This window comes from Chinchilla lanigera, unplaced genomic scaffold (genome assembly GCF_000276665.1).
Source record: "Chinchilla lanigera isolate Chin_1 unplaced genomic scaffold, ChiLan1.0 scaffold00045, whole genome shotgun sequence".
In the NCBI taxonomy this organism is placed as follows: domain Eukaryota; kingdom Metazoa; phylum Chordata; class Mammalia; order Rodentia; family Chinchillidae; genus Chinchilla; species Chinchilla lanigera.
The window spans coordinates 12,047,031-12,067,438 of NW_004955446.1; the positions used below are offsets into that span (position 1 = coordinate 12,047,031).

A 20,408-nucleotide genomic window follows, 5' to 3' on the forward strand; every position below is an offset into this window, starting at 1 on the left:
AGTCATATATTACATCCAGGTAAAGATGTTGAGTATGAAAGATGTTGAGTGTTTAGGTATACAAATCTGAAATTCAGAAGAGAAGTTTAGGCTAAAGGTATTAATGTAGATGTCATTGTCTGAATTGTAGAACTTTCTACAGTAATGGAAATGTTTTCTAGCTATATTATCTAATATGGTAGTGGCTAGCCACAAATGAGCTTATGAGCAATTCAAATGCAACTGTTGTGACTGAGGTACTGAATTTTATTTTACTTAATTTAAATTTATGTATTTAAGTAGCCACATGTGACTAGTACCTACTATATTAGACAACACACACAATGGTATTAAAACTATTAGGCCCAATTAGATGAGAGAGAGAGAGAAAGAATAGATGGGAAAGAAGACCAGGACTAAATCTTAGAACTCTGCAAGTTTATAGAAGTCTGAGAGATAAGGAACAAACAGTAGAGGACACAGAAGAAGTGGGGACCAGTGAGGTGAGGAGAAAACTAGTGAATCTGCTTTATTATGGAGGATTGTGATCCCTTTTGGCAAGTATTTGTGATAAGTCAGGTAAGGTATGGAGTGAGAGATCACCATTGGGTTTTACAGTGTGGAGGTTCTTCGGTGGTTCATCAAGAACAGCTTCTGTGTAGTGTTAGGAAAGATAGGCTGAATAGCATTGGTTTAGGAAAGGGATCTTATTTGTCTTGTGTTTTCTGTTTTGCTCATCTATCTTACGTTTTTTTCTTCTTTCTTGCCTTCTTTTGGATCTGTTTTTGTAATTGTCTTTTTCCCTTCTACTAGATGGCCTGAATCTGGTAATAGTTATATACATTTTCTGGTAATAGTTACCTTGAAAATGACATGCCATCATATCAAAGTGTAATGTTGAGTTGGACAATGTAAGAATCTAGAACATTTTAATTCCACGACCACTCCAAACCCCTTTGGTCTGAGATTTTAGGGTTTTTTTCTAACTCTATAATGTATTGGTTATATCTTTTATGAATTCTAGATGGTTCATAACCATTATCTCTTTAGATGTTACTTGTCGTGTTTTTCCAATTATATAGGGTCTTTTTAGACTTTATTTTCGATGTCTTTTAACCTCACACATTTTCTGTCTTTTCTTCTTTCTTTCTGCAGCATTCTAAAATTTTTTGTAACTTGTTTTCCATTTCACTTAATTTTCTCTTAAAACTTTTAAACCTACCTGTTGAGGGTTAAATTTTGGGTATTGCATTATTTTCCTAAAAATTTACCCTGATCCTTTTTTGGAACATGCTAAGACACCTTTTGAAAATTTCCACTTTTTCTTTATTTAAACAGAGAAAATAAATGTTTTATAATCTTATTCTGATCATTTCTATAGTCCTTTTTCTGCTGTATTTCTTTTGGTTTATATTAATTGCATTTTGTGTTATTTTTGGGTGTGTTATTCATTGTCCTTAAAGAACTGAGCTGGATTAGTTTGAGGTCTACAACCAAAGTGTAAGGAAAGATTTACATTTTTCTTTTCTGTTAGTTACCTAGAAAATAATAGCTGCCAACCCTGTTATTCACAGCTTTAGGTGTACCTTGACCACTTTGCAAATCCACATGGTATATAGCGTATGGTAACAAATTATCAGCTTCTGTTAGCAAATTATTATAAAATTTAAATTAATAATTTAAATAACACGAACTGTGGTCATTGTTAAGAAAACTTCTTAGTAGTTCCTGAGAGAGTGAGGCTTGTTTACTTCTTGCTAACCCATATTCTTGAGGATAACCTTTTGTTAAATTGTTCCTTACTTTGGGTAAACCCTGGGCTTTATCTTCTGTTTCCCTAAAACTTCTTGAGGCTTTGAAAATGTCAGCTCAGGTTTCCTTGATATAGCAATCACCTTCAAAGCAACAGTAGTTTCCTTGAGTCATTTACCTTTCCGGGTTCCTTAATTTTGCACACAAATTTTTGAGGCTTTTCAAAATTTTTAAAAAATATTTTTCCAGTTTTTTTGTCCAAATAATGTAACCTGTTTTATTCTTAGAAATGGATCATCTCACTGATATTTTTGTTAAAGCTGAAAAATAAGAACTTTTTTTTACATTTACAGATTTCTGATAAATATTTCAGGCATAAAAATCATTTAAGGTATCTTTAACAGCCAGGCACAGTGGCCACATACCTACAGTCCTAGCTACTCTGGAGCCCAAAGCAGGATTGCCTGGGCCCAGGAGTTCAAAGCTAGCCTGGGCGACATAGCGAAACCCTGTCTGAGGGGGAAAAAAGACATCATTAGGAAATCCCCATACTTTTCCATTTCTTCTGCATGCAAATATTTTTTAACAATAGTAAAATGTTTTTAAATTAAATAAAGTCATTTATCTTTTCTTTTTTTATGTAGAACTAACGTCTCCGTGCTTAAAATCTAAGAAAAATGGCAAATGTGGATGATAAGCATCACCTCATCTCTGAAGTAGATCATGAAGTACATCCTGGACCAATGAATATCCAGTTTGATTCATCAGACCTGAGATCCAAAAGGTAAGAGTTTAAGAAACTTCATGATGAGAATTTTTGAGACTGAAATCTGATGAATTATAGGCATATATGTGTAGAACTGAATATAAATACTGAATTTCTTTTTCTGGTACTGGTAATTGAACCCAGGCCTTCACACTGAGGTACATCCTCAGCCCCTCTTTTTCCTTCTTTTTTAAATGTAGGATCTTGGTAAGTTGCTAAATTGCCTATTCTGGGCTCAAACTTGTGATCCTCTTGCCTCAGCCTCCCATAGTGCCGGGATTACAGGCACACATGACCACACCCAGCATAAATTATCTAATTCCTTAAACGGGTGATCTATGAATGTGGGAACAAGCTGTGAATACTACTTCTATTATTTTATTTTTTGTACTCAGAATCTCTGTTGGAGAATGGGTTAGGATAAGTTTTACAAAGTAAGATGCATTAATATCACCTAATAAATGCACTTGATTCACTTAAATAACTATTTATTACTGGCTTTATGCAAGGTAGTATGCCAGGTGCTGGAGATAGAAGAGTAATAAACAGAGACTAGCTGGAGCAACTTAGTGAGATCCTCTCTCGAAAAATAGACTAGACTAGACTAGACTAGACTAATAAAATTAGAAAGAAGGGCTTGGGATGTAGCTCAGTAGTAGAATATTTGCCTAGCATATGTGAAATCCTTAGCTCAATCTCTAGTACTACAAAAAATACCCCACAATCTTTAAACTTTTACCTCTATTGAACTTAAATGTCAGCAGAAAGTTTGCATAATTTGAAATTAAATTTTACTTTACTTTATATCTAGAAAACCCAAACTAATTCACCAAAAACCAGTCAACGTTGAAAATTTTCATTATTTTTATAAACACTCAATAAATATTAAAAATCTAATACTTTATTTTTATGATTTTTTTTTTCCTGGTAAGTACTCATTGTTTCATATAAAATTCATGGAATTAAAATTAACAATTCATCAATAGAAATATTTTAAAGAATAAATGTGAGTCTGACAGACCCACATTTATGAACCTTGATGACAAAATTAGTCTTGTGTTCCATTATGTTGTGTGTTACTGATTCTTTTTTTTTTTTTTTTGTACCAGGAATCGAAAATATATAAATAGTTGGGCTAGAGAGTGCTTCTTCCAAGTATGTGAGACCATGGGTTCAGTCCCCAGTTTTGAATATACATATACACACATACAGGCACACACATACAGTAAGAAAATCCACTAAGATGGTTGGTACCTAATAAGGTACAAAATAAATAGCCTTCCAATAAGAAAGTGTAATGGAAGAAAAAAAATGCATTGCAAGTCTGAACAAAAATGCACAAAATCTCTATGAGAAATTTTTAAATGCTCTTGAGAGACATAAATCGAAATTATTTTATGAAGTCTGAGATAATTCTGAATATAAATTACATTTTAAAAATGCAGTGCTGAAAAAACTGCTACCAGTACCTCTGGTACAATAATCTCTTAGGAGTTAGAATGTTTATTTTTTATTCACTGAGGGAACTCTTAGATATATTTGCTATTTTATCACTTACCTCTTGTGCAATTATGAAATTAAAATAGACAAAAAATATATCAGGCAAGATATTACTGATACCTCATACTTAGAATCTGATCCTTTTGAATCAATTTTTGATTTGGAGTCAATAAACTTGGTGTTTTATCTGCCAAACATAATTGTCCTTTGTGCTATTACTGATATTGTGACTTTTCTTGATTCTTGTACGTTTTGTTTTGATACTTGCACTTTCCTGATCTTACCAGAAGGTGTCACAGAAGGTTTGCTTTTAAAAACGTTACTCATATTTCTTCCTCAAATGGTCCTTCAATGATTTGATAACTGAAATGACCAGGGATGGCAGGTATTCATCGTGCCACCAAGAATAACTACTATTCAAATTGCCACCTGGATGACAGTAAATTAAAAGGTGTTCTAGGTAATAAGCTGGATCCTTGAAATGTTTAAATATCTCTATTAGAATTAGTAACACATGGGCTGGGGATATAGCTCAGTGGAACAGGCGCCTGCCTGGCAAGTGCAAGGTCCTGAGTTCAATTCTTGGTACCAAAAAAAAAAAAAAAAACCAGAATCAGTAACACATGACATAATGGAACACAAGACTAATTTTGTCATCAAGGTTCATAAATGTGGGTCTGTCAGACTCACATTTATTCTTTAAAATATTTCTGTTGATGAATTGTTAATTTTAATTCCATGAATTTTATATGAAACAATGAGTACTTACCAGGAAAAAAAAATCATAAAAATAAAGCATTAGGTTTTTAATATTTATTGAGTTTATTAAAAAAATGAAAATTTTCAGTGTTGACTGGTTTTTGGTGTACAGTCTAAAAAAGAACATCAGAAATAAATTCCTATCTGAACTACAATAAAAATACCAATAGCACTCTGCGAAACAATCTGTACATCAATTGTCACACCTAAGGCAGTCTGCACACATGACAACAGCACATTCCATACATATGCGTCACTTACACTGACAGCACATGTCTTTTGCTTTCCTGGCCTTTTTTGTAGGGCATACCTGACATGTGGCTGGTCTTGCTGTTTTGTCAGGAGGTTCTTATTGTGTAATATGTAGTTAACAAAAATATAAAATATTAATAAAATAAGTTATTAAATTCTTAATATGTGTTATACATTTAGAGTAGACATCAGCAATTTCACATGAGCTGTGTACTTGCTTACAAAATGTAAAAGATAACATCAGAAATAAATTCCTTTATGAATTACAATGAAAATATCAATAGAACTCTACCACAAAAATAAGCTTTGCTTCATCAGTCATACCCAAGGCAGTCTTCTCCCATGACAACTGCATGTTCCATGCACACGTCTTACTTACACTTGTACAGCATGTGTGCTTACCTTTCTTTTCCTGTGTGGCAGTCTTGTCACCTCTCTTTTCCTGTTTTGTTGGGAGTTTCCTACTATATTGTACAGTGTGCGTTTAGGGAAATAAGATGTCAATAAAATAAAAAATATGAGTGCTTAGAATAGACATCAACATTTTCACATCAGCTCTTTACTTGCTTATAAAACCTACAAGATAACAACAAAAATAAAAACCTATGTGAACTGTAGTGTAAACACAAACAAAAGCCTACCACAAATATTATTTGCTTCAAGTATCACACGAAGGGCAGTCTTCACACATTACCATGTTCCATACTCAAGTATTACTTACACTGATAGCATATATATTTTGTTTTATGTCCTTCCTCGTAGAACACAGTTGACATCTTTTTTGTAGAGCACAGCTGACATCTTTTTTGTTTTCCCATTATTGTAGTAGGTCTTTGTGAGGCTGCACCTTCCTGTTCACCTGTCAGCTCACCAGCTTGTTCCATGTTTTTTTGTGTAGTTCCCTGGGCAGAAACATTTTGTTTTCCCTCTGCTGTAAATGATCTCTTATGAGTTCCAGTCACAGTCCTCTAAGAAAATTTCTTCATGATATTTTGCATTTGTTATTTTCTTTGTAAACTATCAAATTATGCCACACATATTCAGGATCAAGTGAAACACAACCACTGACCAATGCTTTGTGTTTCAAATGACGTAGTTGCTGCATAACTTATCAACAACATCTACTCCATGTTTGGTTTTGTTGCTGAAAGTTTCCATCTCAGTCTTCCATTTTGTTGAGGTTTTGCTATCAGTATTTCCATCACGGTGAAATGTTGACATTAGCAGTACCAGTTTGCTTTTCTTTGCCATATAGGAGACCAATGTTATATCTTTGTGAAATTGAAATATTGTACTATACAATTCTCTGTTTTGAAATAACAAAACTTCATTTGGAATTTCTACTTTGTTTCTGTGTGAAGTTGCTGCACTGGTCAACCAGTAAACCAATTGTTGAATGTCACATTCTGACTAGTTTGGGCAATGGGAGCAACAGGTCTGTGCACAGCATCATTCGGTTTATAACTATATGAATAAAGACCTGATGGCTGAGTTCCAGGATAAATGTCTAAATTGAAAGCATAAGTCTTCACATTTACAAGGGCATAAATTTCATGCCATATTTTGTCCCATCACTTTTTCATAAGTCTTTTACATTCCTGTAATCATAAGAAATCTGGGCTAAGTACAGCAGACCTATGAATGCTTTCAGTTCAGTTCGTGATGTGTCATAATAAATACATTTTTGAATCTGGTTATTGATGCATACAGAACATTTTACTTACATCTAAGCCTTTGTGTATTTCACAGAATCTTGTAGCATTTTGTCTGTTAAAATTTCCAACACTGAATGGCAGTGCCGGCCTTCTATCCAATATGTTTCACCCCTGCCAAGACCTTCACTGTATTTTCAGACCTAGTTCTAACATTGGATTGTTCCATTGGTTGTGAGGCCATTTCACAACGTTTTGACTAGTCAAACATGTACTAACATTGCTGGTTTTTTTGTCACCTAAATCAAAGAGATCTGCATTCCTTGTGTTTGTATCAGTCAATTCTTGCTCCATTTCACTGTCTCAGGAACTTTGCCTCACTTGGCCAGCGTCAAAGTCATCATCATCATGCACCCACATCACTCTTCTGGTTTTTACCATAATCCATATATTTTACCTTAATGGATCGTCTTTATCATCCATCCATGAATAATCTGATAATTCACTTTTGATCTGCTCCAAAACTTGCAAATCTGGTTTTTCATGTGCCATTGTACTGGATTGGACTTCTTCTACCAGAAAAATCAAAACTTTGTTTAAATAAATTCTAGAGTGGTGTGGGTCTGTTGGTGCCTCTGTAATATTTGGGTAAACATATACAAAAACAGATGGAGCATAAAGGTGGGTCCAAATCGCATTTTGACACTTTTGCACATTTGCACACTCCTTGCTGTTTGTCATACCGGGTAGTTAAACACATAGATTGCTTCCTGTATCCCTCAGGGAAAGGTCCTGAGATACACAGCTGGCTGCTCTTACACTAAAGTACAAATTTACAGTAGAAAAAATAAAGGATGGGCCTGCTGAACCCAGTCTGATGTTCTAAGGGTTAAAAGGCATATTTTACTATCAGTGGAAAGATTCTGAAATAAAAATGTTATGCTCTTTAAATTTTAATCCATAAATGCGATGTGATTTTCCCAAAAAATGCCAGCAGCAAATTCCAAAGCTCATATGGACCAGGAGCTTCACTTCTAAGTACTAATTCACAGTGATGTATGTGCAAAGTTGTTTAATGCAGTTTTTTTATAATACCAAAGATTACACTTGGTCTTAGCCGAAAGGCTAAGAAGCAATATATAATACCAAAGATTGAAAGCAACCAAAATGTTTTCTTCTTACAGGACTGGATAAATTAATTATGGCACATTCATCAAATATTTTTCACCTATTAAAAAGAAGGAGGTGGCTTTAATTTATACCAAAGTGGAACAAGTCTTTAACTTGTTTATTTAGTTAAAGGCAAAAGGTAATGTACAGAGCAGTATGTATATAATGCCACCATTTAGGTAAAAATAATACACTGTATATAATAGAATATGTATAAATGCAGTCTAGGGGAATAGATAGAAAACTGAGAGTGAGTGCCCCCTTAGATAGAAATTGAATGCTTGAGGTAGGACAGTGTGGCAAATACTGTAAGGTAGACAGTCTATAATTATTTAGTGATCCCTATTCATTGTGGCAGAATCCTAATTTCGTTAAAAATTCAGTAATTCCCAATAGAGGAGAGGAAGATTGATATAAACTAATCTTGTTAATTTTTCCTTTCTGTGAACTTTATCACATGAAAAAGGTATTGTTGTCATTTATAATAGCCATCAGAAAAGATAATGAATCAATCTTATGATTCTCACGTGTATATTTCAGTATTACTAAATATAAGCAGTAATGAATGTTGAGTGAATTTAGAGTTTTCTTGAAACCTCTAAATTCTATGATAAATAATTGGCCACTGTGACAATAGGACATAGGTCATTAAAGTATATCCCATTGCAGTAAGTAGGCAGGAGTTCAAACAGTCCTGTGAAAATTTAACAGGGTAGATTAAATGGAAATATATTTACTATAATGAAACTTGTCAAAATGAGAAGGAATCAAGTATTTACCATTATGGCATAATTACCTAGGTAAGCATGTTTTAAAGAAGGCAATACATACAAGAACTTAGCAGTTTTAAATACTGATTTGCTTGTGAAATAATTTCTGTTTAAGAAAACAAACTATATGATGAGAAAAAAAGTGTGAGTACCATGGAACATTGCTTCTGTTAAAATACAGATTACTTTATTGTGCATTAGACAGCTGTTTCCAAAGCTCAGTCACTCTAACGTCATGTTTTACTTTCGTTGTATCTGCTTACCATGTGTGAAATATAAGTTAATGTTTCTTAAAAATCTGTTTACTTTTTCATGTTAGGGTTTACTGTCATCACATATTTGTAACATGATGGATTTGAAGTGTTGTTTATAGTTTTTTCTTACTAGACTTGGCAACCAGTACCAGCTACTTAACATAGTATTTATGCTGTGTTACCTAAACTGGTCTTATATGTCAATCACACTTTGGAAAAACTGTCTTTGACTATCAAGAGTATACAAAACAACCTTTGGTGTTTGTAGATTACTTCAGTTTAGCATGTGATTTTCCCTTCTTCCACCAGGTGGCAACCAAAACTTTATACATGGTAAGTAGTTCATTTGTAAAAATTTTAATACCTGCAGTGGACTAGAAGATAGTATGCTGGATCTGCTAATCATTTTGGTGGAAATAAGGTCTAAATTTAGTTAGATGAAGGAACCTGCCTTTATAGGAGAAGGGTAAATATCAAAATCATTTGGATCATTTAGGGAAGTTTTTCAGACTGTGCAGTTTCTCTCTTTACTCACCATGGCTCCCCTCTCTTATTTTTCACCTTGTTTGGAGACAGCAAGGAATATGTATGGAGACAAAAAGGTTTAGAAATCTCTCATGTTGTATTTTATTTATTCCATTGACAGTTGCCAGTCTAAGGAATTGTTTCCTTGCTTTTCACAGACTTCATGGTTACCAGAAGTCTGGTATTCAGAATTGCCTCATACTCTGCTGCTGCTCTGGGACTATGCCCTGGGGGAGTTTACCATTCCAGCTAGCCTAGAACCAAATTGTGAAATAATTCATTTACTTTTGAGCTTTTTTCTTCTTTTTCAGTCTTCCTTTGTTTCTTTCTCTTTTCTCAGGACCGAGGGCTTTCATTTTCTGTATCCCCCAGTGTTAACCAAGGCAGGAATTCACTCAGGCTTTACCCCGCTAGGAATGCTTTATGCACCATACTTTTCTTAGATCCCTTATCCACCAGTACTTATCTGTCCTATTCTTCTAAGGTTCTCTTATCACCTTGGTATTAGAATGGAAAACAATCTGATGTGGCAGAAAATTAGTCTATTACTTTTCCATAGTGATTTGCATTTTAACATGGAGAATCCTGGAAATATAAAATCCTAACCTAAAGGTTTAAGATTTTTCAAATTGATAACATTTTAAGTGCCCTGATAAGTCATTGGGGTAGAAGTAGGTATTTAAAACACATAACATCTCTCATACCCTTCAGACATAACAGATATGGTATGGCATGTTGCTTTTTCAGAATGTGTGCAACACTGTGCATCTGTAAACTGGCTCTTTCTGTTCACTCGTTACTAATATTGTCACTGTAGAGCAGTTTGATTTGACTCTTTGGTAGTTGTGTCTGTAAGAGAGAGAATGGAGAAGACAAAAAACTCACTAAGATAAAGTGAGTTTTATGTAAAATGGGTAAGTGTAGATTGTGGCCCAGTAACAATTATTAGAAGTGATTACTGAGATTTGGTGATTTTGTAGTTGGGGATTGTTATGGTTTAGATCTAAAATGTCCCCTTAAAGTCTCATGTGTTCAGAGGTAGAGCATTTCGAAGGTGATTGGATTATGGGGTCAGTATACTCATTAATGGATTAGTGTGCTATTGGGAGGTAGTGCCTGGTCAGAGATAATGGGTCTATGTGAGCATGAGCTGGAAGGGTAAATTTTTTATCCCTGGCACTTTCCTTCTCTCTGCTTCCTGGCTGCTATGGGGTGAATAGTTGTCTTCTGCCATACCCTTCCATCGTGCCATTTCTGCTTTGGGAGTATCTTGGTTACTTTTTTCTCGTTGCTGGGACAAAATACCTGACGCCCAAAATTAAGGAAGGAAAGGTTTATTTCGCTTACAGTTCGTGGAGGTTTCAGTCCATACTTGGCAGATTATAAGGCAGAGTGGCACATGGCAGAGAGCTACCTCTCTGGCGTCTGAACACAGCAAAAGCAACAAGCACACACCAGCGAGGAATGGGGGAGGAATGGCCTCAAGCACTCTTTTCCTCTCCTTGCATATGCAAACTATCCACCCCAGGGCGGGTACAGCTCTCACACCCATAATCAAACTCTAAAAGGCTGCCCCATGGCCGCATGAGGCTTTGGGGGGACACACAGACATAAACCATAACAGGGAGTCAACCAGCCATGGACTGAACTCCCTGAAACTGTAAGCCAAATACATCTCTCCTCCTTTAAGTTGTGGGTGTCAGGTAGTTTGTGCTAGGGTTAAGAGAGTGACTAATACAGGGATTATATACAACAAAATAGAAGAGTTTGGGCTGGGTCGGTAGCTTAGTGGTAGAGTACTTGCTTAGCATGCATAAGGCGTGATCCCTACTAAGAAAGCAGGGAGGAAGGAAGGTAGTTGGTTAGTTAGTTTTCCCAGGAGGGCTGGTTTCCAGATCTGGATAAATCATATTTTGAGGAATTTGCCATCACTGTTAAACACATGGACAAGGACTACTCTATACCCTTTCCTTTCTTCGTTTTTTTCCCTACTCCATTTTCTTTCTACCTTTTTCCTCTCCCACATGAGCTGACTTTCGTCTCTTCTCTCCCACATCCCAGTTATTTTTTCCCCAAAAAACTACATATCTCTTTGCTAAATTCTTTTTTTTTTTTTTTTTTTTGGTTTTTCTCCGGTACCGGGAACCGAACTCACGACCTTGCACTTGCCAGGCAGGCGCTTTTGCCGCTGAGCTAAATCCCCAGCCCCTCTTTGCTAAATTCTTAAAGAGAATAATCTCAGCCTTGGAGTTAGAGATGCCTTCAATCTAAATATGACTTCGTTAGATTAAAATCTTATTTCTAGTTCTCATTGGAATCCTTTTATTCTCTCAGATTAGTTCTTGTAAATTTTTTCCTTCTTCCTCTTCTTCCAGATATCTTTGTTTGCTTAACTGTCTTCTTGTATCTGTTACCTGCTTGACTGAGTTGTGTCTCTCTTTCCTAAATCTGTCTTGTTAGAGTTTTACTTTTTGTTTAGATGCCTAGAAGTTAGGGTGCTTTATCTTCCTCTCTCCCTCTTTCATTAATATTATTTGGAAAAGCTTAAAAAAGGAGGGAGTCTGTTTGGATTTGATTAGTGTTCATTAGGACCATGTCAAAAGTGTGTTTTGTTGGGTTGAAAGGGCATGAAGGGTTAGATTACCATCTTTTTCTGTCTGCTCAATATTGTAACATATCCAAGTGTATATTTAGTCAAGAGGGCTTTAGTGCAATAATACAATGATGCTACAAAACCAGTGAAGCCAAATAATGAAGCTTCTTTTAACAGACGTAAAACCAAACATTAAATTTGTGATGGCACATGAAGTGCAAGCACCTTATTTAAGTGCAGTGGTAAGCTATAGATCGATGACAAAGAATTGATGTTATAAAAATCATATGTTTGGGTTGTGTATCTGGCTTTACTCTTATGGTCTAAATCTGAAATTGTCCCCAAAAGTCTGTTTTATAACCATTTTATGGCCTCTCTTAAATGAACATTTCTTCTTCTAGTCTGTTCTCTATTCCTTTATCATATAAGATATAATTACAAGGTCTTGTAAGTATTAGAAGATAAATGAATGCCTCCTCAGTTCAAGTTGGGAAATATGTTTTCTATAAAATAACATAGATAATTATTTGTTGCTATATTTATAAAATGCCTGGCTCACTGGGGTTGTAACTCAGTGGTGTAGCACTTGCCTAGCATGTACAAGGCCCTGTGTTCAATCCTCAAAAGAGCAAAGAAAATGAAATGGCCTTTTAGGGACTGAAGCCTAATTTTAATTCATCTTAACCTGCAAAACTGGATTAGGGTAATCTAGAATTGCTCCTGTTTTGTATTGGCTCCCCAAAGCAAATGTACAGTAAATTCATTTTCTCTTTCTAAAGAAAATATTATTCTAGGAGTCAAATTATTTATACTGCTTTCCATATGCACCGGCAGGAACTTGATTAAAAAATAGCCAGGCATAAGAAGGGACAAGACTGGATGATGAAAATGTAGAACCCAATACACAACAAAAAGAGACTGTCAGGTGATCCACAGAATGGAGTTAACAGACTTTTAAAGAACTGTGTATGTTCATGGAAATTAAAACAAGATTGAGAATTTTGGCATAGAGTAGAAATTTAAAAACTAAATTTGTGAAAATGTTTTTTTTTTTAAATTTTCTTTCTTCTTTTGTCTTTTGTAAGACAGGGTCTCGCTATACAGTTCAGGCTGACCTTGAGCTCACTTTGTAGCCCAGGCTGGCCTCGAACTCACAGTGATCCTCCTGCCTCAGCCTCCCGAGTGCTGGGATTACAGGCATGAGCCGCCACGCTCGGCGTGAAAATGTTTTTTAAAAAGAACCTCACAGAAGTTCTATAATTACAGTAAACCCAATTAAAAACATTCAGCAAAAAGTGTTGGCCTTGGTGATTGTATTTGTCACCTGATGCAGATTTTGCAAACAAAAACAAAATTTTGCCAAGTGCTTCTGTTTCTGCACCAAATTATTTGTGAGCCAAGGTACTAGTGTAATAACATTAAAAGCACGTACATGTTACATGTTTCTACTTTATGTAAATCTTCATATGTACATATATATGTCCAGGGATTGCGCTCAGAGACTTATGCAAGACAAGCATTTAACACTGAGCTATGGCCCCAGCCTGTCAGTGATTATTTCTGATGGGTAGCTATTTTCTTTGGTAACTCCTATGTCATCTACAATATAGGCAGTGTACTACTTTTCTAATGAGAACAAAGTTATTTTTAGAAGCATAGTGTTTCTATAATTTAGGAATAGTTTACACAAGTAGTATATATAAATAGTATATAGGAAGTGAAAATGCCTATTTTCCTAAAAACTTGGTTTAAAATGCTAGTGCTTCTACAAGATGACATAAATTACTGGGATTTTTGGTTTGGTTTGATTTGGTTTTTTGTTTTTGTTGTTTTCTAGTTAGGGAAGTATTTGGGGAGGTGTGTAAAAATGATTCTGAAAAAAATTGGGACAAATAAATATAATCCCATCACATAGAAGCAAGCATTGTTAAAGCTTTCTTCCTAGCAGCCTTTTATGTGATATTTTTAGAAGAAACCATACAGTATATATAATTTAATATGCTACTTGCCAGCTTGTCTTGCCTTTCTTCTTTGCTTTCCTACTTCCATCTTCCCTCTCTCCCTCCCACTTCTCTTTTTTCCTATGTTCTGTTTTCTCTTTCTTCCTCTATCCCTTCATTTTGCCAGCAGTCATTAAGCCTTTATTGTGTGCCAGACACTGCTCAAACACATAATCTTACAACGAGGTCCAGGGTTCCTGAAGCTCTGATAAAGGGTTAAAAATATTTTTTAATATCATATATATGGATGTATAGCTTCGGAACTCATTTCTCATTAGAAAATATACTGTATTAATCAGCTTTCCCATTGCTGGATGAAATAGCTGATACCCACAACTTAAAGGAGGAGAGGTTTATTTGGCTAATGATCTCAGAAGGTATAGTCGATGGTCAGTTGGCTCCAAGTCAGGAACATCGCAGCATAAGGCATGGCAGGGCAAAGCTGCTTAGTTCATTATGAGTGGGAAGCAGAGCAGGGGAAAATTAAGTGCTTCTCACTTAATTTTCTTGTTGCTGAGACAAAGATCTGACACTCAAAAGTTAAAGGTGGGAAGGTTTATTTCAGCTCCCAGTTTGTAGATGTTTCAGTCCATAGTCAGCTGGCTCCAAGGCAGGATGGTATAGCAGAGGGGGATATTACAGCGTAGAAACACTCAATGACAGAGCAGGCAGAATGCAACAAAGCAGCAACAGCAAAGCAAACCTCTCTTTCCCTTTTATCCCGTCCAGGGTACAAGGTTTTTGGATGGTGTCACCCATACCAAGGGTGAGGCTTTTGTCTTTAGTAAATCTATTCAGCCACACGCAGAACTATGCTAATTCCAAGTAGTGAACTAATTTAGTGTCATACAGGCTTCACACTCAGCTTCACACACTGCCCTCTCAGGAGCCTGCCTGGCCTCCTAGGCCTTCTGAGATCTTACCTCACAGTGCTTGCATTCTGCACACACTTAAAACCAGCACCACATAGATGATGCCAAGGTCTGCCACTAGGTGGAGCAGCAGCCATGCTTTCCTCTCTCTTGGCTATAGGGGTGGAGTACCTGGATTGCTGAGCTCTGTGAACTCAATCCCAAGAAACAAATTCTGTAAATTCCTGCCATTCTGGAACATGGTGCTCTGGAACTCTTCTCAAAGCAAAGTCTTTCACCTTTGCACGTTTGAGGAATAAAGGCTGGAGTCCTGGTAGTAGTGCTTGTGATGTCTTCCAACCATCTTTTCTATTGTTCCTTTTCAGCAGCCAGCTTTTTCTGTGCTCCATCTTTGCAGTCCATAACTTTCTGGAGTTTTGATTCTGGCTAAATTGTAAACTTTTTAAGTCATTTGGTTGGGCCCTTTGCTGTTGATTCTCAATGTAAATCTGGTTAAAAGCCCCCAATGGTAGCCATACCACAGCCTCAACTTTAGACTGCTTTCAGATTTCATCCTCCAAATTAATTAGCCTGCTGTCCTTAATGTCAGTCTCAGGCAGTTTCTGGACCAGAGCAAAATGCAGACGAATTTGCTTCCAAAGCATAACACACATGGTCTGGTGTCCAACAGCCAATACAGTCTTTGTGCCTAACTAAATCCGCCTGAGCCTGGTCTTTACCAGCAGCATTTCTCTCAGTATTCTGGTCTTCTGAGCTCTGACCAGAATCTCCCATCAAGTTTAGCTTACAACATTCCAGTGCTGCTGCTTTGGCTGGAATCTCCAAACCTTCCCAAATTGTTTCCACAAGCCAGTTAGAAAGGCTTCTGAACCATATGGCTGGGTAATGTCATAGCAGGGGCCCCACTCCTGATATCAAAATGTGTTTTAGTTCTTTTCTTGTTGCTGGGACAAAATACCTGACACTCACAACTTTAAGGAGAAAACGTTTACTTCAGCTTATAGTTTGTAGAGGTTTTGGTACATAGTCGGCTGGCTCCAGGGCAGGATGGCATGGCAGAGGGGCATCACAGAGGAGAAATAGTCCATGCCAGCACCAACAGAAGGCAGTAGTAGCCAAGCAAGCCTCCCTTCCCTTTTATCTCCTTCTGGCTGGAAGCTTTTTGAGTGGTGCCACTCACTCCCAGGGTGGGGCTTCTGTCTTCAGCAAATCCATTCACCCAGAACTATGCTAATTCCAAACAGTAGACTAATTTAGTACAACACACCCTTAATCCCAGTATCATATGCCCTAGATCCAGCCAGCCCTGAAAAGCACCATCTATGAGGGCATGAGACTTTGGAGGACATCTAAATACAAGCCATAACAAATGCCCAAGAGGAAGGGGCTAGGGACCATCTTAGTGTGCTAATCCCGTAGTTGACTTCCAGCCAATCAGGCTGAAAATTAAGCTTAACCATTATATCCCACCACTTGTCAACTAATAATTGTTAGTTAATAAATTTTGCCTAACATGGTATAACTATCATGCATGCAATCAAAAAGTGCAGTAATTCCTTACCCAAAGTCCAACAGTTCTAGCATTGTTTAAACCCCAAGTCAATGAAAGTCTCTTCTGAAACTCAAGGCAAACTTTTAGCTGTGACTCTCTATAAAAGTAAAAACAAGTTATGTAATGCCAAGATATAGTGGCACAGGGTAAACATTCTTATTCCAAAGGGAGGAATACGAAGGTAAGAAAGAGACCAAAATAAGACCAAAACCTAGTAGGGCAAACATTAAGTCCTGTAGCTCCATTGTCTGGCATGCAGGATACATGGTGATGAGGTGTGAATTCCAGAGGTCTTGGATGGCCCCATCCCAGTGACCTTGGTGGTTGTACCTTTGGACTAGCTTTCTTATGTTTGCAGTTCCTGGAGAGATGTTCCACATTCTAGAAATCTCCAAAGCAGCTTTGGCTTCATAACCGTAGCTTAACAGACTGCCCTTGTGGAGGCTCCTTTGAAATTAAGATGGAGGCATTTTTGACCACACAACTCTTACATTCTGTATGCCAGTGAAAGCACTATACATGGATGACACCAAGGTCTTCTGCCAGTGGGAACAGTAGTCAGGCCCACTTGGAGCATGGCTGCAGTGGGCTCTGAGTTCCTGGATGGCTGAGCACAGTGAAATGAATTGTGGGGAACCAGTTTCCTAGGCATCCCTTCTCAATCAGACAACCCAGAGACCTTCTCAGATGAAGGATTTGTGCTTCTTTACCAGCTCTAAGTTCCTGAGTGGCCTTCAGTGGTATAGAGCAAGGTTAGCAAATTTTTTTTACAAACAACCAAATAATAAACATTTTGGGTTTTGTGGGCAGATGGCCTCAACTTTGCTGTTGTGGTGGGAAAGTTGCCACAAATGTTACATAGTCACATGGGCCTGGCTATGTTAAACTAAAACTTTATTTATGAAAACAGTCCATGGACCTGGATCACTGGGCTCCAGTTTTCTGACTGGTCCTCTGCCAAAAGGAACTCCAGGGGCTCAAGTATAAGCATGTATAGGGTCTGATACTTGATATTGCTATGACCCCTAGGAATACCTCTTGCATTGTTTGTGGAGAAGTTAAAAAAGGTAAGGCTCACACACCTTAATTTCGCTCTACACCTACAATTGCTTATAAAAAAAAAGGTTCTGATCAAAATAGCTCTTCGGACAATAAAACAGCAGAATAGTTACTAGCCTCTTCCTAAACTTCATGCTCTCAAGCAAACCTGTAGTCTTTAATAAACTGATCCTAAAACTATAGGTACCATAAATCCTAGGGTTAGAAACAGGCTAAGAACAATAGATAAGGGGAAAGCACCAGATTTCAAAGAATAGTAAAAAATTTTACAATAAAATTTGCCCTAAAGAATCACTGAAATGCCAAAAAAAAATTGTTGTAGGCATTTGTCTATATTAGAAATTCTTTCTAAATATCATCTTAAATATATATTATTTACCTGTAAGTAGTTTAAGGATATGTTTAAATGTTAAACTGTTTGCCATTTAAATTAGTTTAAACAACATTATGCTTATCAGTTTCTTCATAGTTTTATACTGTATTGTGATTTCCTAATACTCTCAAAGTACAGTTATTAAAATAAAGAGTAAAAACACATTAAGGCTTCATGATACCTCGAGCCAAATTAAATTCTAGAAAGACTGTTCCAGTGTATGAGGTGTGATCAAAATATATGGTAAATGGTAATTTTTTAAAATATTTATTATAGTACAAGACAATTTGCCATTAATCCCCCACAAAATACTCTCCCTTTTTTCAAACACACTTATCCTATCATTCTTGCCATTCAGCAGACCAGTCCCAGAATAACAGACCAGTCCCAGAATAACAGACCAGTCCCAGAATAACAGGCTCAAAAAAATAACAGGTCAAAAAAAATTTTTTTTGTTTTTTTTTGAGACAAGGGCTCACCATGTAATCTAGGCTGCCTTGAACTCACTATGTAGCCCAGGCTGGCCTCAAACTTGCATCGATCCTCTTGTCTCATCCTCCCAAGTGCTGGGAGTACAGGTATGAGCCACCACACCTGGCTCCTGCCACTTTTTGAAGCAATTCTGAAAGTTACATAGGGTGAATGCTGCCACTACATGCCATCCAGTGGAAAGGCAGGCTTGTAAAAACATTATGGTGTGTCTTCATTTACTATATTAACTGGTTCTTGCATCATGCAACTTCTGGCGCTTCACTGAAGTCAAAAAACTGTGAAAGGTAAATGTTTTTAATCAGTTCAGGAGATTGAGTCAACCACAGCAACATAAAGACACTCATGGAAGGGGACTTGGAGAACTACTTGAGAAAGTGGCAAGAACTGTGGAATATATGTGCTTGAACTAAGTGGGAGTATTTTGAGGAGGATGGATGGCAGTGTATCTTCCACTGCAATAAATTCTTTAAAAATATTTAACATTCACTGTATTTTCCGATCATACTACAGACACAGTCCTACCAGCTGTATGTGAGAGTTCCTAATTCAGTATACCTTTTCTAGCCTGATTATTTTCTTTTTTCCTAAAATACACCTTGTGTTTTGCTTATAAAACTTTCCTGTATGTAAAAGTTGATAGGAGCCAGTTGGCAGGGCAGGTTTCATCTTGGACTCTTGCCTTACCCAGGCAGTTCTGTTATTTTGGGATTGGTCTGCTGAATACTGTAACATGCCATGAAACTAGCAATGGATTCTGGTCAGGGTACTTTAATGTTTGCCATTGAAAATACAGCCATCATCATCTGAATAGTTTGTGTAGACCATTTGTTGCTAGCGTCTTTCCAATGATAAAGCAGAAGTTCTCTTTGTTTGCCTTGTTGAGAGTCATGATGAAGACTCCTAAGGCTTAATAGAATCCTTTCTTAAGTGTGTCAATCTGTGTTGTGCTGCTATCCATAACAGGGTACCTGAGACTAGGTTATTTATAAAGAATAGAAATTTACTTTGTCACAGTTCTAGAAGCTAGGAACGCCAAGATCACCTTTTTGGTCTGGTGAGGACTGTCTTGCTATGTCTTCACATGGTAGAAAAGCTGAAGAGCAAGAATCCATGCTGTGTAAAGCCTCTGTTATAAAGGCCTTGATACTGTTAGTGAAGGAGAAGCCCTCATGGCCTTATCACTTTGTTGACCCCATCTCTCAGTACCATCACATTGGCAATACCTGAATTTTGAAGGAGACACATTTAAGCCATCATATTATACAATGGGAGACAAATAAGAGGTACCTTTTCATTAGTGATCTATTTAAAGAGTAGATGTGTTTCTGTTTTTGTGTTTTCAATTTCTAGACAATAGATTAAGATGACAAAAGTAGACCGAGGTTGGTGATAGGACCTGTAGTCCCAACTACTCATAAGGTTCAGGCAGGGAGATTGCTTGAGCCACAGTGCTTAAGGCTTGGCTGGGCAACATAGGGAGGTTCCATGTCAAAAAGAAAAAGACAAAAGATCTCAAAGGAATTTTAGTATTTATTTGAAGAATGAGAAATATATGATTTAGTGTATTTTTTTAATTTTAATTTTAAAAAATAAAGGAAAACATTAACAGACATCCATTTATAAAATAGCATAAGAACAATACAAACAAAACAGTTACAGAAAAAGTGGTAGGAAATTAACAGTGGTTGTTGTATTACTTATTGATATCTTCAAAGTGGCTTCTCTGGAAAACAGACACATACAAGATTGATCAAACGAGTAATCATTAACTGTTCCTTTCTGTGGAGCAATAGAAGACAATAGTACAACTATGTTAGCTATCCTGTATATACATACTTACATAATTTCCTCTTCTTTCCCTTCTCTTTTCCCACACCCCAGTTGCCCTTTACTTTTGAGCATTTTCCTTTCATTTCACAATGTCTGTCATACCTCCTAGTTCTTATTCACTCTTTCAGGTCTTACACTAGTGAGACAATATGATACTTACACATGCAGGTCTGATTTATTTCACTTATGAGTATGGTCTCTAGTTGTGACCATTTACCTATAAAAGCCTCAAGTTTATCTTTCTTTATAGCTGAGTAA

General features: G+C 36.6%; 1 protein-coding gene across 5 annotated transcripts in view; it reads left to right on the plus strand.

Moving 5' to 3' along the window:
- Positions 1 to 20,408, plus strand: part of Slc38a9 (solute carrier family 38, member 9) — an 89,364-nt gene that overhangs the window by 4,183 nt on the left and 64,773 nt on the right. For 2 of the 5 annotated variants that reach the window (XM_005392695.1, XM_013518400.1), the window contains exon 2: positions 2,376 to 2,515. In XM_005392695.1, coding sequence (XP_005392752.1) covers positions 2,409 to 2,515 — 107 coding nt within the window. In that variant the 5' untranslated portion in view covers positions 2,376 to 2,408. Of the gene's footprint in view, positions 1 to 2,375; positions 2,516 to 8,494; positions 8,631 to 20,408 lie in introns of those variants that run through there. The other 3 variants (XM_013518402.1, XM_013518401.1, XM_013518403.1) reach the window with 2 other exon arrangements.